The sequence below is a fragment of the Natrix helvetica genome (genome assembly GCF_964273705.1).
Source record: "Natrix helvetica genome assembly, chromosome: 10".
Lineage (NCBI taxonomy): Eukaryota > Metazoa > Chordata > Lepidosauria > Squamata > Natricidae > Natrix > Natrix helvetica.
Window position 1 is genome coordinate 6,780,119 of NC_138561.1, and position 22,347 is coordinate 6,802,465.

General features: G+C 40.7%; 3 protein-coding genes across 5 annotated transcripts in view; 2 read left to right on the forward strand and 1 right to left on the reverse strand.

The window, feature by feature from the left end:
- Window positions 1-9,248, forward strand: part of SLC7A6 (solute carrier family 7 member 6) — a 50,448-nt gene extending 41,200 nt beyond the window's left edge. For all 3 annotated transcript variants that reach the window (XM_081963356.1, XM_081963355.1, XM_081963357.1), the window contains 3 exons: window positions 1,835-1,984; window positions 4,532-4,715; window positions 7,236-9,248. In XM_081963356.1, coding sequence (XP_081819482.1) covers window positions 1,835-1,984; window positions 4,532-4,715; window positions 7,236-7,327 — 426 coding nt within the window. In that variant the 3' untranslated portion in view covers window positions 7,328-9,248. The remainder of the gene's footprint in view (window positions 1-1,834; window positions 1,985-4,531; window positions 4,716-7,235) is intronic.
- Window positions 8,299-20,895, reverse strand: SLC7A6OS (solute carrier family 7 member 6 opposite strand). The gene is made up of 6 exons (XM_081963385.1): window positions 20,776-20,895; window positions 19,068-19,506; window positions 16,503-16,853; window positions 13,371-13,571; window positions 12,621-12,735; window positions 8,299-12,079 (listed from the first exon to the last, which is right to left on the reverse strand). The coding sequence occupies exons 2-6, from the start codon at window positions 19,374-19,376 to the stop codon at window positions 11,949-11,951; spliced, it is 1,107 nt and encodes a 368-aa protein (XP_081819511.1). The 5' UTR covers window positions 19,377-19,506; window positions 20,776-20,895; the 3' UTR covers window positions 8,299-11,948.
- PRMT7 (protein arginine methyltransferase 7) overlaps window positions 20,872-22,347 on the forward strand; it is a 45,357-nt gene continuing 43,881 nt past the window's right edge. Inside the window, exon 1 of the mRNA XM_081963343.1 lies at window positions 20,872-20,913. The gene's annotated coding sequence lies outside the window, so the exon portion shown is untranslated. The remainder of the gene's footprint in view (window positions 20,914-22,347) is intronic.

Below are 22,347 nucleotides of genomic sequence, written 5' to 3' on the forward strand. Positions count from 1 at the left end.
AGCGGCAGATATTTATCTCTGGGCGCAATGAGTTATTGTCTGCTGCGAACTCCGCATAGGCTTCAGGAAGGGCATCTGGCCAGTAAATGCTGAAGCTTTGTTCAGTCACCCCGACTCCATCCAATGCATGGGATTGCAAAGTTGTTAAAAGAACAAAAAATTCAGTCCGTTATGCTCATTCTGCCCTGTAGATCTATCCACTGAGAAGAGAAATAGACTTTGAAGCGACAAAGTTTGATCCCAGAAAGCTACTAAAGCTTGTTTTCTCTGCAGCCATCATACCCCTTTAATGTGGATAATGGACAGAGTTGGTAGGAATTTTCTAAACCTGGGGAAAGCATGGCAGAGGCCATTGCAAAGTTTTGCAACCTAACCCTTCTGAAACGTGATGGGGAGATCATTATTGTGGCCCACCAGTGGCCAGCAGAGCTGGCAGCAGAGCTGGCAGCAGAGGTGGCAGCAGAGCTGGCAGCAGAGCTAGCAGCAGAGTTGGAGAGTAAGGAGGTTGGGGAGGAACAGGGGCCAGTCCTGGGAGCTGAGGAAAGCTCAGATGAGGGCTCTGCATCGGAGGCAGAGAGGGAGCTAGACAGCACTAAGGCAGAGGAACAGCTGGAGCCTGTTCCCAGTGTGCGCATGCGCAGAGCTGCCAGAAGACAAGAACATCTAAGAAAGCAGGGTCGACTTGGGAGTAAAGCCACACCTTGGAGGTGATTGGACCCTCCCATAGGAAACAAAAGAGGAGCGAATGGGGAGGGGGCTTTTGCAGGAAACAATTCGTTCCTTTGGTTGTTTCAAGAGTGGAAAATTCTGTTTGTGACTATAAGAGACTCTGTGCCAAGTTTTGCCTTGCCCTGCGTTTGGAAACTAGTTATCTGGCAGCTCTCCAAACAAGATAAGGTTCATGTTGATAAATATTCCTCTGAAAGACTGTTTGCCAAGCCTTGCTGACTATGAATGAAAAGAATTCACAGTCGTGTAAATAAAAGAGGTTTTGCCAGGACCAAGACTCTTCTTCATGATTGTTAAGGAAGCCTAGGTCAGGACAATCAGATACTGGACTCCAATTCCCATTGGCCTTTAAGCCTTTTTTGGGGTGGAAGGGAGGGGGGAGGGGGAGAAATCTTGGAAAATATCCAGCAAAGGTGAGGAATAAGATTGTATTCTAAACTCTGGCTTTCTGCCTTGCCTCAAACCCTAAAGATGTTTGCAACCCCGGAAATAAAGGAATCTAAATTTGCTCTTGGCTCGTTGCTGTTATTTTCTCCATCGCAGGTAGTCCTCGACTTACACCAGTTCATTTAGTGACCGTTCAAAGTTACAACGGCACTGAAAAAAAGGGAATTATAACCCTTTTTCACACTTAACGATTTTTGTAGCATCCCTACAATCATGTGGTCCAAATTCAAATGCTTGGTGATTGGCTCAGAAATATTACGGTTGCGGTGTCCGGTGTGTGTGTGTGTGTGTGTGTGTGTGTGTGTGTTTGTGTCATGCAATTACGTTTTGCAACCATCTGACAAGCAAAGTCAATGGGGAAGTCAGACTCACTTAACAACCACGCTTACTAACTTATCAACTGCAATGACTCACTTAACCATTGTGGCATAAAATGGGACAAAGCTCATTTAACAAATGTGTCACTGAACAACAGACAATTGTTGGGCTCAATTGTGGTCATAAGTCAAGGACTACCTGTATGAATCATATTTTAGCATCAAAGTGACCCGACTTGCCAAGAGAGTAAGTCAGTCAAAGTGTTGCTGTTATATACTGTAGAATTCAGAAAATGCTGTGCTTGGAATTTTTCATGCCTTTGTCTTATCTTCTCTAACAGTGTACTATGAGCCTCATCTACTTGACTGTGGAAGATGTCTTTCTCCTTATTAACTACTTCAGTTTCAGCTATTGGTTCTTTGTCGGGTTATCCATTGCTGGTCAGCTCTACCTCCGCTGGAAACAACCAGATCGGCATCGGCCACTCAAGGTAGGAATGTATATTGTATTCTACCAGAGAAATATACTAAAGAAGACTCATATCTGATTGGACCAATAATAACAGCAGCTAGAATTGTATTTGCACAAAAGTGGAAAGCAGACAAAATCCCATCAGAAGGAGAGATAATAAAGAAGATGTTAGACTGTGCAGAAATGAATAGGTTGACATTGAGAATAAAGGACAAGAAGGAATCAGTGTACTACAGGACATGGGGGCGATTTTATGATTGGCTTGAAAAAAGATACAAAGAGAAAGGAACAAAGCCCAAAACAAATAACTCAGATGACACATTATTAAATCAGGGGGAGAGGAAATAAGAAAGTATGAAAATGTAAATATACAGGCAGAAAAATATGAATTGACAAATGTTAAATAACAATTATAAGAATGTATATTTAAGAATGAATTTGAAAGGAAAAATAAAAAAAACTTTTTAAAAAAATGGTAGGAATGTATATAACAGTGATGGCAAACCTTTTTTGGCTCGCGTGCCATAAATGGGAGCACAGGGGGGTAGTGTGCGGGCGTGCCGCACCCATAATGCAATGTGCAACCCCCCCAGTGCGCATGCGTGCACTACAGGTGCGACCCCCCCATTTTTACATGCTTTTTTTGCCCTCTCCAGGCTCCAGAGGCTTTATATGACTTCTGGTTTGCTCGGAGGGTCATTTTAAGCGCTCCGAAGGCTTCAGGGACCTTCAGGAGGCTTCCCTGAAGCCTCCGGAGCAGTCAAAACGAACCTCCGAGCAAACCGGAAGTCTGTTCCCGAAGTTCCAGTTTGCCTGTAGGGCCGTTTTTTTGCGCTCCGGACTCTTCAGGGAAGTTCATGAAGCCTCCGGAGGGCCTCCGGGGGGGCGGGGGAGGCTCTTTTCGCCCTCCCCAGTCTCCTATAAAGGCTCTGGAGCCTGGGGAGGGCGAAAAATGGTTTTAAAAAGGGTGACTCTAGAAAGAGTGCAGAGAAGAGCAACAAAGATGATTAGGGGACTGGAGACAGCTGACAGGGCAGCGCCTCGTGTGCCCTGACAAATGGCTCCATGTGCCACCTGTGGCACGCGTGCCATAGGTTCGCCATCACTGGTATATAACATTAAGCCCATCATTTACATAAAAACAATCATTGATTTTTTTTTTGCAAAGAGATTAAGACTACAGTGGTACTTTGATACTCATCATTAATTGGTTCTGGGAGATGCATCGAGCACCAAAAATGTTGAGTATCAAACTGGAAAGGGCAGCGAGCCACGAAGCAGCTGACGCTAACAAGTTCTAGCTTGTGCGTTGAGTACCAAACAAACAACGAGTACCGGGTCGAGTACCGAATTCAATGACTTTCAAAGCAGACAAAAAACCCCAAAAGGACACATATAGACTGGGTGAAACCAGTCTTGATAGCAGTAACTATGAAAGGGGTCTTGGAGTCTTAGTGGACAACCAGTTAAATATGAGCCGGCAGTGTGTGATGGCAGCCAAAAAACCCCAATGCAATCCTAAATTGTATTAACAGAGGGATACAATCAAGATCAAGTAAGGTACTAATACCACTCTATAAAGCCTCACTAAGACCACACCTAGAATACTGGATCCAGTTTTGGTCACCACACTATAAAAAAGAAGTTGAGACTCTAGAAGAAGTACAGAGAAGAGCAACCAAGATGATTAGGGGACTGTAGGCTAAAACATACGATGAACGGTTGCAGGAACTGGGCATGGCTAGTCTAGTGAAGAAAAGGACCAGGGGAGACATGATAGCAGTCTTCCAATACTTGAGGCGCTGCCACAGAGAGGAGGGGGTTAAGCTATTTTCCAAGGCACCTGAAGGCCAGACAAGGAACAATGGATGGAAACTGATCCAGGAGAGATTCATCCTGGAAATGAGGAATTTCCTAACAGTGAGAACAATCAACCATGGAACAGAAGTTGCCTTCAGAGGTTGTGGGAGCTTCATCGCTGGAAGTTTTCAAGAGACTGAACTTCCATCCATTAGAAATGGTGTAGGGTCTCCTGCTTGAGCGGGGGGTTGGACTAGATGACCTACAAGGTCCCTTCTAACTCTGTTAATCTATTAAACAGTCGAGTACTGAGATTCCACTGTACTTAGGTGTGTTACGGATCATCCTGGTGTTTTCTGTGGATCTATTTGCAATTTCTGGGTGGATGGAAGGTAGTTTCTAGTGGAAGACTGCTATCACGTCTCCCCTAGTCCTTCTTTCTCTTAAGCTAAACATACCCAGTTCCTGCAACCGTTCTTCTTATGTTTTAGCCTCCAGTCCCCTAATCCTCTTTGTTGCTCTTCTCTGCACTCTTTCTAGAGTCTCCACTCTGTAAATGTTTGATCACATGGCTACGGGGATGCTGCAATGGTTGTAAATGCAAGGACCAATTTTTTTCAGTGCCATTGCAACTTCAAGTGGTTGCACCATGAACTGTTGTACACCTGGGGCTATCTCCAATGACTACGGGAAAAAAATTGTGAATTGGAACATGACTTTTTCCTCTTCCTCCTCCTTATTCAGTGCTGTATTTTCTGTTTTCCAGCTGAGCCTGTTTTTCCCCATCGTCTTCTGTATGTGCTCGATTTTTTTAGTGGTTGTGCCACTCTACAGTGACACCGTTAATTCTCTGATTGGCATTGGAATTGCACTCTCTGGAATTCCAGTCTACTTCATGGGGGTCTACTTGCCTGCATCCAAAAGACCACCTTTGGTCAGCAAAGTCTTAGGTAAGGAGCGTTTTCATAGAGCGTCAAATAATTGGATGGAAGGGACCTTGGAGGTCTTCTGTTTCAACCCCATGCTGGAGTAGTACCACAACATTATATATCAATGGAAAGATAATGTAATCAAGAACGTAATGCAATAACTTTTATGAAGGATTTGCTATTAGAATAGCAGTTATAAAGAAGAAAAGTGAAATGAGATATACAAAAATTATCACTATGTCAGTTAATACTTAGTTGGTTAACCTTTAGCATGAATTACAGCCTTAAAACGTCTTCCCATGGAGTGAACCAAGTCTTTTAGTTCTGCTGCTGTTACAATGTGAAACCAAGATTGAACGTTTGCTTCTATTAACTGGGTTTTATTGCTGGCTATATTTGGCTATAACTTTTCATAGGATACAGATACTTGAACAAACTATGTTGTGCAACTTTCTTGATTACATTATCTTTCCATTGATATATAATTTTATGGTGGTACTACAAAGAAATGTGGTGTTATTAGTCACCAACCTCAAAAATACACTTTCCCCAAAAGGTTTCCACAATTTTGGCCACTACTGTATGTTAGAAGAATCTTCCCCATGCTACTTGCCTAACCCTGGGAATGACCAGATCCCTTCATGGAACTTGTGGGAGGTCAAGCTTATTACAGTTGAAACTGTATCACTATTCCAAGCTACCGTATTTTTCAGAGTATAAGACGCACTGGAGTATAAGATGCACCAAGGTTTTGAAGAGGCAAATTAAAAAAAAAGGAGGTCGATAGATAGAGGGATAGAGAGGGAGAGAAAGAGAAATACAGTAGGTAGGGAGAGAGAGAGAATAGTTAGATAGGTAGGTAGATAAAGGGATAGAGAGAGAAAGAGAGAGAGAAAAATACAGTAGATAGGTAGGGAGAGAGAGAGAGAGTAGGTAGGTTGGTAGGTAGAGGGATAGAGAGAGAAAAATAGAGAGGGAGAGAAATACAGCAGATAGGTAGGGAGAGAGAGTGAGTAGGTAGATTGGTAGGTAGAGGGATAGACACACACAGAGAGAGAAATACAGTAGATAGGTAGAGAGAGGGGGGGTAGGTAGGTAGATGGGGAGGAGAGAGAGAGTAGGTAGGTAGATAAATAGAGGGATAGAGAGAGAGAGAAATACAAAAGGTAGGTAGGGAGAGAGAGAGAATAGGTAGGTAGGTAGGTAGATGTTTCCAGGTGTATTTATCCATGTGCTGGAGAAGGAAATCGCTGACAATCTGCAGCACCTAAGACTTTGTTTCTGCTGGCACAGCACTTGATCAATCTAATTCTCATCAATCAGTTAAAGAGCTTTCCAAAAGGAAAAAAAAAAGTTTTTGTACTCTGCAAACCTCTCCAAAACGGCCCATTTTTCGCAAAAATGGCCCCGTTTTTTTTAAAAGGCATGAATAGCCTTGGGGGGGGGGGGGGGCTTGCAGAATGCTCCTGGAGGGGAGGGGAGGGTGGGGGCAAAAATGAGCAAAAAATGGCCCGTTTTTTGTCAAAAAAGTGCATGCATAGCCTTATGGAAACTTAGATTGTGCTGCTGGGGGTGGGGGGTGGGCAAAAAACGGCTTGTTTTTTGCTCATTTCTGCCCTCCCCAGCCCCCAGGAGCTCTCTGAAAGCCTCCATAAGGGTATGAACGGTCATTTTGGTGAAGGGGGCAGGGCTTTGGGAGGCAAAAAATGCTGTATAAGACGCACCCAGATTTTCAGCCTCTTTTTTGAGGAAAAAATGGTGTGTCTTATGCTCCGAAAAATATGGTAGTTCCTGGCTTGAGCCTTCCCTCCAGAGTAACTGGCAGTTTCCCAAATCTTAATCTGGCTAAAATGGGATGTTCTGCATTTTAATTGTCAGGGAAATGCTACATTAGAAGATTAGGCCTTGACTTCCGCTGCATTTTGAGAAAGAGAAGTAAGCAAGAAGCAGTATGGTTGGGTCCATAGATTTTTGTGCAGATGGAAACATCACGTCCACTGTTAAATTTAGTGTCAGCGGAGGAAGGAATAATGTTCATTTTAGGAAAAACTTGCGTTGGTGGTAGATTACAGAGAAATCCTGCCCTTTTTGCAAGCAGTTAGTATAGTATAGTATAGCCTTTATTGTCATTGTACATCACTTATACAACGAAATTGGTTTTAGCCTCACTGGTGCAATCCATGACAAATAATACAAACAACATAAATAGTATAAAGAATAATCCCTGTCCAAGTAATTAGGAAAAAAAGAAAAGAAAAAAGATAAACTAGTCATACGTTTCCCGCTTGTGCATGGAGTGATTGTGGTTAAAGCTCGCCTATTGTAATATCTGCTCAACAGATTGTTACTAAAGGAAAAATTGCAGCATCCACAAGTTATGTAAAAATTAAACTGGATGATTGGATTGGCAGCAAATGCATAAAAACAGAAGCATCCTCTGTTCTGAGACCTACGAGGCCCATCTTGGTTTAGCAAGCAACTCGGTTTTGAAGTAATCGTTCGTAATTCCGTGGTTGAATCTCAAATCTGCTTCTTCTCCAGGTGCTGTCACTCGATGCACTCAGTTACTTTGTGACTGTGTTCTGACAGAAATGGATGCTGTTGAAGAAAAAGAAGAAAACAAATCTAATTAAACATGGGGGGAAAAAAAGAGTAGTTCAACCAGCGGCTCGGATGAAGGACTGGACATCCCAGTGCAGCCCAGATCTTCTCTCTGGATTTGGAGATTTTATCCGGTTGACATAATTCGGTTGCCTTTTTGCTTGTTAGTTTTGTAAAAACGAGAATGCTCACCAAGATTCTCAGGCATAAATACACCACGGTTTTTTTAATCCAATGTTTTTAAGCAGCGAAATCAAAGGTCTTTAAGGAAAGTGCCCGAAGATGAGACTATATGGACATTAGACAATTAGTCTGACAAAAAAGAAAATCTTGTCCAACTTACTAAAATTGGAAAGTTTCATCAGGTCTACTAAGCAATCAGTTGTTTAATCCTGCACTAATGATTGTGACCACGCAAGTGATTGAATATGCTAGGAAGGTTTATATGCCTTCTTGATCTTCAGAAGTAGTTTAACTCCATTCTTCATCCTTCATATCTTCAAGATGTTTAGAAGCTGCTGGTCATCTCTTCCTGACTTCAATTGCTTTGATCAAATTAGAGGTTTAGATGGAAGTGCATTTTGAGTTGATCAAATTGGAATCAACTCAACACAGTAGGGTACGAAGTCTAAGGCTTCGAAGCCAACATTTTTAACCTGGATAATAAGCACCACAACTGTTCATTTGGCTTTCTCCCAATATTGGGCACTGAAGATGTCAAATTCGTGCTGCTTCAGCTCTCTTGATATTTCAAGGATTTTATACAGAACCATTCTTAGTGTAAAAGTTGGACTCGGCTTGAGGAGCTATCAAAACTTTTATTACTGAGTTAATAGGGTTCATAGTTTTTTTTAAAATGCACATTTTTAAGGCACTTTCTTTAATGCAAGTAGAAAAAAAGTTTGTGTAAAGTGGTATAGGGAGAAACTGTGAAGCTCTTTTGGGGGGCAAATAATAATAATAAGTTTGAATTTATTAGCCGCTCCCTTTCCAAGTAGGACTCGGGGCGGCGAGACAGTTTCTCCCTTGATTATGCTAGTTTTTAGTCTAAACAAGGGAAAGGTTAAGAACAGGGATTCAAGCCCAATGTAGTCCGACAGTCCACTTGACTTTATCTATGTCTTGATTGTCCATTTATATCTTCTCACTCTGGGACCACGTATCCACCCTTATCAGCTGCAAATCAATATCAATGATTTTATTTTATTAGAAAAGGTTGCTTGGACCTCATTAGGAAAAGCACCCTCAATTCTGAACATGCATTTTGTTAGCTTCCCAAGCAGACTATCTCTTCAAAAGTGTGTCATGTTGTGTCTTTCTGTGGCTCTTGGTTGTTTCTAGAGGCACAGAAGCAAAATGGTAGAGATGTCCCTCCGCCCCTTTGCTTCTCCTTTGTATGCAATTTGATAAACTGATGGGCACTAAAGAATAAAAGTGTAAGTACTCTCACAATGGATTACACCTGAGAAGAGGCTCCTTGATCAGTTGTGAGCTTTGCTCACTTTTAATTATGTGCATGTGTACATTTCCAGAGCTTAATTGTCAAAATCATTGATACTGTGTTCTTAAGTCCTTGTTATGAATGGAAGGTAGTTAAAAAAACAGCAACAGATCTATACATGTAATTATTCATTTTTTTTTATTCAAACAAAAATTGGATTTGCTTTCAGATTTGAATTCAGTTATAATCAACTCTGTCTAATAACAGGAGTGCCATTTATTGTATTGGTAAAGAACCCAGAAAGCAAGAGTTTTTGAAGCTTTGTCTCTCAGTTGTTATGAAAACCAAATTATTTGAATCACCCGCATTAGATCAAAATATCTTTGAAAATGTACTACATCCATTTATCTTGGTGCTTTTTAAATTAGGTTTCAGTCTCATAGTGCAATAGAAATGTGGCCAATAAACGTTTTATTTAGTTTAACAGGATGGCATTAAAATTTAAAACTATACCCTGGATTGTTTTTATACTTTATTCTGCTGTTAAAATGCATTTTATTGTTTTATAGAAGGACTGAACTGTTTTATCTCCTGACCAGATCGGTTAGTTGTCACAACAGCAAATTTTGTAGTTCCTGTATGTACAAGAATTTTGAAGAGGGGGGAATTAATATTCCACCATGTGGAAATAAAAAAAAAATAGAGCACATGAATCAGCTTGTGAAGGAAAACTTGTTTTTCATTAATGTGTGAGACTCTTGACCTTATTTGGAAGCTAAGCCAGACGTTGAAGCAGTCTTGTAAGAAAATTGCACAGCTGTATCCAGGTCACCCAAGGCAAACTCAAATTTACCTGCAGCCAATAATTGCAAAGAGCCCAAGTACCATTCTATGAGAGACATTGTAGAGAGTTTGGACCCATAATTCTGTGGTGCTAAAGCCAATGAGGGGCTGGCACAGATTAGCTTCTCTAGTTTGCTTATGCCAAAATGCCAGTTAAACTGTTAAAGCGAAGATGATAGTTATAGCTAGTTTGTGGATTATAACGTCATGTGATTGCACAGCGTAGCCACAACCATCTCTGGAGTCCCAGTTGTGACTCCAAGATGTGGTTTAAGTAAGAAGGGGCAAGAGTAAGGAGCGCAGGGGTGCCACAGGGGAATGGGGTAAGGCCCTAGGTCCAGATCAGGGGTCAGCAACCCACGGCTCTGGAGCTGCATGTGGCTCTTCCATCCCTCTGCTGTGGCTCCGTTGCTGGTCAGCTCCACAACTGATAGGGCTTTTGGTTAGGATAGGTAGAGGAAAAAGGATGCCGCGCTAGGAGGAGACTCTATGGTGGGGGGAACAGGACTTCCGATCAGCAAAGGATGCTGCGCTAGGAGATTATGATGGGGGAACCAGACTTCCAGTTGACTCCAGAATTGAACGGGGGGGCTTCTGGTTAGGATCTTTGTGGCTCTTTGGGTGTTTAAGGCTACTGACCCTTGGTCCAGATCATTAGAATTAGGTAAACAACAATCCAATGAAGGAACTATCAAGACCATGCCCACCAACATTGACAGGGCAATGAGAGCAAATCCCACTTCCTACTAGCATTGATAATGTTACCTAGTTGGGCAATGGAAGGTCTGCAAGAAAACAACCAAGCTTGGAGAATACCAGAGATCCCACAATTAGGTTTTGCAAAACAAAGGGATGGAGATAATCAATATACTACGCTTGATGGTTTATATTTAAAAAATCCTTATGTGAAGGTGCTGTTTTGTTGGCATTGTCCTTTTCTGTATAATGGAGCAAAAGTTATGTTTTTCTGTTTTCTCCCCATATAGGATTAGTACAAGGGGATGGACTAGAGATGTTTATCTATGAACTGTAAGCACTTCACTCAGAACTAACTGTCTAAATTGATAAAGTCATAGATTATAGAAAAATAGGGTTGGAGGGGATCTTGGAGGTCTTCTAGTCCAACCCCCTGCTCAAGCAAGAAACACTATATCATCCCAAACAAATGTTTATCTGGTCTCTTCTTGAAAACCTCCATTGATGGAGCACTGCAATAAACATCTAAGGCAGTGTTTCTCAAACTTCATGAGATGCGCGAACCATTTGTATTTTATAGGTTGAATCACTTCTAAGTTATGAAATACAGCATGTTGTACAAGGAGGAAAGAAACAAGCCTCACTATATTTTATATTCTCTTAGAACAGGGGTCAGTAACCTTAAACACTCAAAAAGTCACAAAGGTCCTAACCAGAAGTCCCCCGTTCAATCCTGGAGCTCCATTGGATAGGGGACGTCCAGTTCCCCCATCATAGTCTCCTCCTAGCGCCGCGTCCTTTTTCTGCTGATCAGAAGTCCGGTTCCCCCATCATAGTCTCCTTCTAGTGCAGCATCCTTTTTCCTCTACCTGTCCTAACCGAAAGCCTTCAAGTCACCAAGTTTGAGAAACACTGATCTAAGGAATACAAGAAAGCACCAGCTAAATAATAATGGCTAGAAAAAGAATATTTTCCTTCACAGGACTTCTACAGGGAAAACAAGGTCAGGCACACTTCAAATTCTACATATTTTAACAACTACATTGGTAAACGATGCAAAGGGAAACAAGATTATCATATATCACTAACTGCTAAAAGGACACGTCAAGGCTGATATCTTAATGAAGGTATACAACAATAAAAAGAGATAAATTACTGTTTTTAATATGTAAGGTTTATCAACTATATATATGCGGCAACTAGGAGTATTAAGGTGCAGAGATTTCCAATCTGAACAATCATTTTCAAGTACTAACCTCTACAGGCAGTGATCTAATAATACTTGCAAAAGAACAAACTATTTACTTCAATAAGGTAACAACAACATTTCCAATCTTGTAGTAAAAGTGATATTTTTAGAAGACTTTTTTTCTGGAGACTTCAGCCTTTCATGTCAAAGGGAGTTGTCAGGCATCCCAAAATGGCAGAATCTATCTGTCAATTTTAGGCTTTTCTTGCACCATGCCATGGTTGAGGTCCAAAAATAGCAAACGTCACTTGGATCACTTCATTTTAGAAGACGCTGCGCACTAAGGCAATCTGCTCTCTCTTGATTTGAAGATGCTCTGGCCAAAAACAGCGTGACAAGTGATGGTGCCACGATTTGCTAAGGCCACATCGTACACGGGGGGGGGGGGGGGGGGGCGTCTCACGAATACGAAAGATCCTGCAAGCTACTCGGAATCCAGTTCCTTGACTTCATCGTATTCAAACTCCTGCAGGACTTCAGATTCATACTTCTCCCATGATCGTCTGATGTATCCACAGTCTTCATCACTGGTGTCCCCACTTTTTTTTTCTGATTCTGGAAGAAAACACAAAACCAAATTGATGCCAGAATGATTTGGGAGGTATTTTTTTTTTTTCCTGGTTATTTATTGACATCTCTTTAACACGGTTTCTCGAATCCTTTCTTCTACTTGGTCCCAAAACAAAGATTAAGTTTATTACTGTTTCATTAATTTTAAGGGTCTTTTTTAAAAACCTTTCCATAGAATGCCTGATGGCAGAAATTAAAACTGGGAAAGGACAAATACTTTGTGCTCTTAACAGATTTTATTGGATCGATTATAAGTTTCTCCTACTTTTGAGTGGTGCGGTGGCCTACCAGAACTTCCCTCATTCAAATTTCCTTGCTGGAAGTTGGAGATCACGCAACAAAGATGTTGCAATCTTTGTTGGTTGGCAAACGCACAAATTTTGATAACGTGTCTGGAGATGTTGCAGTAGTTTTAAGAGTGAGGACTGGTTTTAAGTCATTTGTTTCCGTGCAGTTGTAACTTTAAATTGTCACTAAACAAATCAAGGACTACCTGTGTACAAATATGATTATCAACAAATCACACCTTCACCTTCATCAAGAAACTCATCTTCATCTGGATAGTCATTACGCCAGTTGTTCTCGTTATTCTCATCATCTTCATCGTCATAGGTTTCTTCGGCGAAGTGCTCTTCATCCATCTGCGTGTCAACACACAATACTACTGTCACTTAAGAAAAAATGCACTACAAGCACCTAAGCTGGATCAGCCTGACCGAGTGAAAAATAGGATATATGAGGGGAAAGTATAGTAATCTTGAAGGCAGAGGCATAAGAGTGAGAAAAACAGAAAATTTAAGCTTGTAAGGCAATGAGATACACGAACCACTTGTATTTTATAGGTTGACTCACTTCTAAGTTATGAAACACAGCATGTTGTACAAGGAGGAAAGAAACAAGCCTCACTATATTTTATATTCTCTTAGAACAGGGGTCAGTAACCTTAAACACTCAGAGTCACAAAGGTCCTAACCAGAAACTCTCCGTTCAATCCTGGAGCTCCATTGGATAGGGGACGTCCAGTTCCCCCATCATAGTCTCCTCCTAGCGCCGCGTCCTTTTTCCTCTGCTGATCGGAACTCCGGTTCCCCCACCATAGAGTCTCCTCCTAGTGCGGCGTCCTTATTCCTCTACCTGTCCTAACCGAAAGCCCTATCAATTGTGGAGCCGACCAGCGACAGGGAGCCGCAGCAGAGGGATGAAAGAGCCACATACGGCTCCAGAGCCATGGGTTGCTGACCCCTGCCTTAGAAGATGCTATTTTTGATTTACTTACCAAGTCAAACTCTTGAGTGTAAGGTTGTACAGAGAGAATGTTCTCGATCCACCCCGGTGTAGCTGTTTCCGTACAGTAGATATCATAGACGTATTCTTCTTTATTTAAGCAATCCTCTGCTTCTTTACTGTTGTCAGATACTGTTAAACGTTCACGAATCATCTCTACGGCATTGCAAAGGATGACATCCGGATCTGATTTCTGTTAAGATTTACATTTTTTTTTTTAGCTAATAGAGAACTTTTTAAAAAAAATATTAGAATGTTATCTTGCCTTTATTTTTGGTCAACTCTAAAGAACATGCATATCTTATCCAATATCTCAGCGTGTTAACTTCTCCTCTCCCTCCCTCATATAAACTCACTGTATATGGAATCATATATACAACATCAATCTTTTTAATACAAGCTTTCCAAATTATTAAATCCTTCCCTCCAAATTAGCCTTTTCACACTTAATTGCAGAAAAGTGTGTTTAAATATTTAATGTTTAAAGTACACTATATTTCTTGATTTAAAACGAAGTTGGACAAAACATTAAAAGTAAACTGTTTCTTTCCCTATTTATGAGCAAATATTTAATAGAACGCTGTTTAATTGGGCAACAGTTTCTTTCTTGTTATTGAATCTCTTAACAAAAAGTTACAAAGTTCAATGTTCTTGTGAGTTCTCAAGAATTAATTCACTTTTGTGTTAAGTGAAGCCAATTTTGATAAAAGGACCCGAGAGAACACAATGCTTCATTTTTAATGTTAGATTTAATGCCAATGTAGGTACAGTTTGCAATTCACAAGAATTGGGGACGAGGGGAAGGGAGAGAGGAACTTGGGGTACCAAAAGCTCCAATCCTTGTATTACTTGATCTTTCGATCTCATGTTTATTATATTTTTGTCATCTCCAGATATGAGCTTGCCAAGGAGGAGTTTTTTTATAACATTTCTTCGCTCTATTTGACTGCTATTATTTAGTGACATTTAAGGGACATGGTGGCTCAGTGGCTAAGATGTTGAGCTTCTCAATCAGAAGGTCGGCAGTTCGAATCCAAAGCGCCGCGTAACGGAGTGAGCTCCCGTTACTTAGCCCAGCTTCTGCCAACCTAGCAGTTCGAAAGCACGTAAAAAATGCAACTAGAAAAATAGGAACCGCCTTTGGTGGGAAGGGAACAGCGTTCTGTGCGCCTTCGCCGTTTAATCATGCAGCCACATGACCACGGAGACGTCTTTGAACAGCGGTGGCTTTTCAGCTTAGAAACTGAGATGAACACCGCTCCCTAGAGCTGGAAAACAATTAGCACACATGTGCAGGGGAACCTTTACCTTTAAGGCTAGAAATACATAATTTTAAGGGCCAACAATCAGGTGTCCACTAACTACAGTATTTGATCTTTTAATAACACCAGAAGCTCAGTAAAATGTCCTTTTAAAAAACAGAACACAGAGATAATATTTTGAGTCACTGATCAATGAAACGTTGCCGTATCTTGTCCAAATTACCAGGCATATTGGGGGTCCAACTCTATGGTTTAGAAAGTTTAAACACCAGGGTTCGTGGATGACATCTCAATTCATGTCACAATTATAACAGCTCCTTTCTCCTTGAGGTCACAGCATGAACAGAAATGAGTCCACAGACGCTGTAGAATTGTAGCTGGGTTTTTCCGGTGTTGATGCGCTCAAGATCACGTGGAATTGTCCCTTTGCTTGCTTTCCAAGTTGCTGAAGAGGCTACTGTGGCTAGAGGAATGGTGGCATAACGTCAGAAGGTATTTTAGCCCAGGGCTCTCTGAACTCAAAGGGCAGTAGACTGTTGCAACACAACCACTGTCTGATTCACACATTGCACTTTGTTCTGAGTTGCTCTTGCTGTTTTTAGAACTTGCTTCTAAACCATAAAGTCTGACCTTGTTGTGACTGGAAACCTATGGAAACTTCTTTCGCCGATCAGTTACTGGAAATATTAGCTGTGACATTTGTCATAGCTGGATTCACAATGGAGCCCAAACTAAACAAACCATATTATTCATTGATAATATTTGTATAGTGTCCGCTCCCTTAAACAGCTCAGGAAAGCTTATTAAATGCAGTTAAAGTAGAATGCAATTAAACCAACACTTAAAATATTATTAATAAATTAAGCATATTTTTAACTAATGGAATTAAAAAAACCCATAAACAAACAGAAAGAAAAAGAAAGGAATGGAATACATACATGGATATATAAAACAACGGAATCCCTAACACGTTTTTGTTATTTATAATTAATGTTATTGCTAGCACAAAGGTTTTACACAGAGGTTACGGTTGAAGTAAAAAATAAAAATAAAAATGAGATTTGATCTGGTGATAGAAATAAAGGACAAAATAAAACAAAAAAGTTTAAAAAAATCAAATATCCCCTTTTTCTTTCTTTTCTTCCCCACTGCTAGTGAAATATTTTACATTATACTTTAAATTTCTGCAATTATTCTCCATTTCTATTTAAATTATTTTTTAATGCTTTTTAAAAAAATTGTCTTTTTCAAAATACAATTAAAATGTTGATGCAATGACAACCGTTAAAAACAGGGGTCCCCAACCTTTTTTTGGCCATGCCCCACCTGAGTATCTCTAAAATCCTGATGCCCCCCTGGGACATATAATTCTTACTTTACTCAAAAAGTGAACTCTACTCACGCAGAGGAAGCTTACAAGGCCATTAACTTGGTTTAAACAAGGTTCAAATTGTCGCCATTAAAAATCAAATTGCCCCCCCTATGGGGAACTACTGCATTAAAAGGAGTGTTTGAAGAATGTTTTGAGTCTCATCCTCCACTGTAATGAGAAAATTTGCTTCAACTCTTCAACTCTTACGACAAATATTCCAGAATCTGAGTCCTGCTATAAAAACAGGCGTGACCACATAATGTCCAATTGTCCATGCATTTACAGTAGAACTCACAAACGAACTCCAAAAACAATCTAAGTTTATGAGATAAAACTGTACAGGAGTAAGAGGCCCTAGTGAAAAACATTATTCTAAACCTAAGATACATTATGGGTCAGCTTGTAGTTGGGATTGCATCACTGTGTTTGCACCAGTGGCTCTTATCCCATTTTAATTTAGGTTTTTGGTGGTCCGTGACTTAGTACTAACCTGTAAATGGGAAGGTGTATCATTTTCCACGTGCTCCTCCTGTATAATATCAAAGAACTGAAAGTCTCTACAGCAGCCAGATGTGCTGTCATTTTTGTCTTTCTCAGACACGGAAGATTCTTTCTTTTCATCAGATTCTTTCTCATTTGCTCTGAGAGCAGCATTTTTTCCATTGCTGATATTTGGACGGAGGCTAGTGATCAGGCGGTAGCGGCTTTCCTGCCTTTTGGCGTGCTTTGAAGAACGAAGATCCTGAATTATTCTTTGAGCACTCCCTAGAGCAGGTCGCAGGATTTGGCCTCCTTTCTGATGGGTAAAAGCTTCTTGTACGTATTTGTCAACAGGTTCGGCCTAAAAGACATTTTAAAGAAGTTCAGTTAGCAGTTGGGATTAGAGCAGTGTTTCTCAACCTTGGCAATTTATAGGTGTGTGGACTTCAACTCCCAGAATTCCCTACTCAGTATAATGTTTTATGGAGATTCTCAGTCATCCAGGTCATGGTTGTCCCAAAGGTGCTTTTTCAAGAGATAACTGGACATTCCTAGGTTTTTTTTGAAGATGTTTCACTTCTCATCCAAGAAGCTTCTTCAGCTCTCTTCTTCAAAGCTGAAGAAGCTTCTTGGATGAGAAGTGAAACATCTTCAAAGAAAAACCAGGAATGTCCAATTGCCTCTTGAAAAAAAAACACCTTTGGGATACTCAGCATAATCTCTCCTCTCTCCCCCCTGTAGGGTTTTTCAATAGAAAAAGATACCTATTCAAGATTAAAAATATATATTAAATCTTGATACATAATTCATGGGTGTGTAAAATAGGTACGTTTGGAACGGGCAGGTGTCCCAGGGCAAGATCCCTGCAGGGGGACAACATTCTGGAGCTGAATGTTCTACAATTTATTATTTGTTATATCAAACTTACTTTCAACTTCCGCCCTAAAACAAAGAAGGATGTTTAAATGCAGTCCAAGATACTGTAATGACCTCTGCCCTCCCCAGGCCAATTTGGCCCAGCCTTGTGTAAAATCAGCATAGAACATAGAATAATAGAAGGGACCCTGGAGGTCTTCTAGTCCAACCCTCTGCCCAAGCAGGAAACTCTGTAACATTTCAGGCAAATGGTTGTCCAATCTCTCCTTATAAACTTCCAGCAATGGAGCACCCATAACTTCTAGAGACAAGACGTTCTATTGATTAATTGTCCTCACTGTCAGGAAGTTTCTCCCTTACTTCTAGGTTGGATCTCTCTTTGATGATCTTCCACCAGTTACTTCTTATCCTGCCCTCAGGTGCAGAAATACATTCAGCGATATTTCTCCATGATCTTTAACCACGTCAGAGCTTCTGATGTCCTCCTTTCACTGGAACAGTTGAGATACAGGAGATGTTAATCTTCCTTGGAAGTAGCTTGTGGTGAACCGTATATTGCAGTCAAACAACAGCACAGGAGATCTTTTAGCACATTTTGTATTATGTCACACCCTGCTTTATGGTAATGTTTATGTCATACACTGTTTTATACTAGGGAGAGGCAGTTATTTCTCTCTCTGGACATACTGAGAATATATCTGCTGGGGGAAAAAAAAAACCTCCATATTTGCAACAGGAAGGGCATCCGACCCTTCAGTTTCATTCAGTTGCCCAAACTCCACCCCACCAGGGATCATGGGATTCTTAAAAGAGGATGATGATACACTGTTTTATACAATTTACAACATGTCAATTCCACCTGAGTCATAGGTCCCAGATTTTGGACACATTCTGTAAGTTCACCCATTTGAAGTCCCTCGGTTCAAAGATTGTTACCCCTATGATGTTCCATTTCGCCCAGTGAAAGGTTTACAAGAATCAAAAATTTGTTCATAGTACAAGACAGTCCTCGACTTATGACCACAGTCGAGCCCACAATTGATGCCGCTGAGAAATTTGTGAAGCGAGCTTTGTCCCGTTGAACCTGCTTTCTTGCCACGTTGGTGAAGCGAATCGCTGCAGCTGTTGAATTAGTAACAGCGTCATTAAGTGAATCTGGCTTCCCCCTTGACTTTGCTTGTCAGGAGGACGCAAAAGGGGATCATACGACCCCGGGGACGCTGCAACTGTCATAAATATGACAATTTTGATCACGTGACCATGGGGATGCCGCAAACGGCTGTAAGTGTGAAAAACGGTCGCAAGTCACTCTTTTTCCAGTGCCGTGGAAACTTCGAATGGTCACTAAACGAACTGTTGTAAATCGAGGACTATTACCTGTGTTTAGATCAGTGTCACATCAACCTTTGCCCTTTGAAGACATAAGACACTGAGCTTGTCGATCAGAAAGGTCGGCAGTTCGGCGGTTTGAATCCCTACTACAGATCCCCTGCGTGAGCTGGGAGGTTGGACTAGATGACCTTCAAGATCCCTTTCAACTGTTACTGTGTACTGTTTTAAGACGTGTGGACTTCAACTCCCAGAATTCCCCCAGCCAGCCGCGCTTAAACACACCGGGTATTAACGAACGGTATTTAAATAATAGACATTTAATTCTCCCGGCTGACGATCCCAGCCAAAACACGCGAAGAAGCCTCACCTCCGAGCTTACAGTGGCTACCAACTTGAAGAGAGTCTTCTCCACCTCGCCCTCTCCGGGCGAGGAGGAGGCCTCGGCGGCGGCCCCAGCCTCACTCCGGAAGCGCTTGCTGGCAAGGACCAGCGCTTCGGCCGGCAAAGACCCTCCGCGCTTTCTCTTCACGCGCAGCACGGCGGCTGTCTCCATGGCAACCGGACCAGGCCGCTCTGACGCGCGAGGGACGATGGGAACTTCTGTCGCCTGGCCTGCCGTCCCGGCCAGTCCCTCTGCGTATTCGCAGCTGATGTCGGCCCTATTTGATGACGCCATCGCCGCTTCCTCGTAGGGGCCGAGGTGTAAATGATTCCCTGGCACGATATCCGGTTCTTCCAGGGAGCAGTGGTTTTTAAATATTATTCATTTTAATGGGGCGGCTTTTTCGCCCTGCCTTCTTGAAGGACTTCGACGCAGTTAACAATAAAATAAAATAATAATAATAATAGCCCTCATCAGTTACTTACGAAGAAACAACAACAACAACAAAAACCAGTTGGCCCACTTTGTCTACACTTGGAAGTCAAAAGAAGTTAGCTAAAGTATAAAAATGTATTAAGAGTCAATATAACGAATAGAATCAAACAAATTACAATGGGATTGTTATAATATTAGATGCTTAAGGCATTGGAAATTAAGATAAAATGAGATTAAATTATGAATAAGGTGGTATATTTTAATGCTGGCACAAAATATTTATATCCAGACGCCACACTGGCTAATGGAAAATGGATTGTTTATATAAAAATAAAAGACAAAAATTACAATAAAAAAAAAGCAGGGTCAGTCCTAGTTAGTAAAAGGGAGATCAGCAGAAAATCCCACGGGTAAAGACTGGAAGGAAAAGCTGAAAAGCTTTGAACTCTTAGGGGGCTGCCACAAAGAAGAGGGGGTCTACCTATTCTCCAAAGCAGGGCAAGAAGCAACGGATGGAAATTAATGAAGGAGAGAAAGAACTAAAGAGAAATTTCATGATAGTGAGAACAATCAATCAGTGGGACAGCTTGGCTCTAGAAGTTGATGCTCCAACACTGGAGGTCATTAAGAAGAGATGGGATAACTATTTGTCTGAAGTGGTTTAGGGCTTCTAAACCACTTCAGGGGGTTGGACTAGAAGATCTTCAAGGTTCCTTCCAACTATTCATCTATTGTATTCTGTAATTCTATTCTATTCTGTAATTCTATTCTGTAATTCTATTCTGTAATTCAATTCTATTCTGTAACTCAATTCTATTCTGTAATTCTATTCTATTCTATTCTGTAATTCTATTCTGTAATTCTGTAATTCTATTCTGTAATTCTATTCTATTCTGTAATTCTATTCTATTCTGTAATTCTATTCTATTCCGTAATTCTATTCTATTCTGTAATTCTATTCTGTAATCCTATTCTATTCTGTAATTCTATTCTGTAATTCTTTTCTATTCTGTAATTCTATTCTATTCTGTAATTCTATTTCTATTTCTATTTCTACTCTACTCTAAAGGGGGTTGGACTAGAAGACCTCCAATGCCCCTTCCAATTCTGTCATTCTGTTGTTCTTTGCACCAGACTGGGGCTCCTATACTTCATCTCCGGCTTTAGTGCTGACAATCACTTTCCCCTCCAGAGCATCAGCAACAGGCAAATGTGCCACGATTTCCACCCCTCTTGCCCCGCTTGGACAGAGGCCCACCTCTAACCAGACGTGTGATGAAACCGGTGTCGTTGTACCCCTTTGGGTCTCAACACTCTCCAGCTTCGGCGAGGAGATTCGTTTCCCAACCGGAAAGGAAGCTCCGCGCGTTGCATCCTGGGAAGATGGCGGCGGCCGGTGAGTGAAACGCGGCCGGTTAAGCGAGTGGGTCGGGCGAGTGGGGGGGGGGTGTCTCCCGTGAGAAATGTTACGCCCCCATTGGTCCTCCCTCCCCCACCCCGTCCTGGGCAGGGCAGTTACAATTTCGGTTCACCAGGGGAAGAGAAGGAAGCTCGGTACGCCTGCCCTATTTCTGCTAGCCCTCGTGCCTCTGAGCATGTGTGGAGTTCATGCCTCCTGACCGAATCTGCAAAGTTTAGTTTATCTTTATCTATCTATCTATCTATCTATCTATCTATCTATCTATCTATCTATCTATCTATCTATCTATCTATCTATCTATCTATCTATCTCATCTATCTATCATCTATCTATCTATCTATCATCTATCTATTTATCTTATCCATCCATCCATCATCTATCATCTATCTATCTATCTAAATGTAAAGAGAAACTAAACTTTACCGATTCAGTACTTTCATTTAAGTTTGTTTGAGGATGTATGTATGTATGTATGTATGTATATGTATGTATATGTATATATATATATATATATGTGTATGTGTGTGTGTATGTGTGTGCGTGTATATGTATATATATATATATATATATATATATATATATATATATATATATATATATATATATATATATATATATATATATATATATATATATATAAATGTTTGTATGTATGTGTGTGTGTATATATGTATGTGTGTGTGTTGCATTTGTGCTGATAAATAAATGAAGGGAGACTAGTAGATCTATTTCAAGCTATTTAGCTCTCATCAGCTAGCCATACCCTTACTGGGAATCAAACCTGGGCACAATACATACATACATACATACATACATACATACATACATCATACATAGATATATGTGTAATATTTTTATCAACAAAATAAAATACAAAGCAGAAAACGGAAAAGACATCCGACTAACAACAACAAAAGTGACCTATGACCGTTTTTCACACTTATGACTGTTGCAGCACCCCCCCCCCCCATGGTCAACAACAACAATAACAAAAAAGCTTGGTGTAGAGAAAAGTGGGGCGGGATGACCCATGTATCAAATAAATTTAACATTAAACATAAACATGAAACAAAAAACTTTAAGCATAAACATACATTAAACAAACAAACATTAAACAGAAACAAGCTTTAAACAAACATTAAAATAAACATTAAAAACTTTAAACAAACATTAAACATAAACATTAAACATAAATACTGCAGCTGGAGCTAGAAAAGAAAAGATCGATAAATTCTCCCCTTTACATAGAGGGTCTACCAATAGGTATTAGCTTTCCCATCCCTACCTAATAAGAATACAACATTAAATAAACAAATACAGGTTGTCCTTGACTTACAACAGTTCATTTAGTGACCATTCGAAGTTACAACATCACTGAAAAAAGTGACTTTATGACCATTTGTCACACTT

Excerpts from the sequence above, each read along its gene's own strand:
- SLC7A6OS (XM_081963385.1), bottom strand. The coding sequence starts at position 19,376 with ATGGCGTCATCAAATAGGGCCGACATCAGCTGCGAATACGCAGAGGGA. Across the intron at positions 16,854-19,067 it reads TAGCCACTGTAAGCTCGGAG|GCCGAACCTGTTGACAAATA; the intron begins GTGAGGCTTCTT and ends AATGTCTTTTAG. Across the intron at positions 12,736-13,370 it reads ACACTCAAGAGTTTGACTTG|ATGGATGAAGAGCACTTCGC; the intron begins GTAAGTAAATCA and ends GTTGACACGCAG.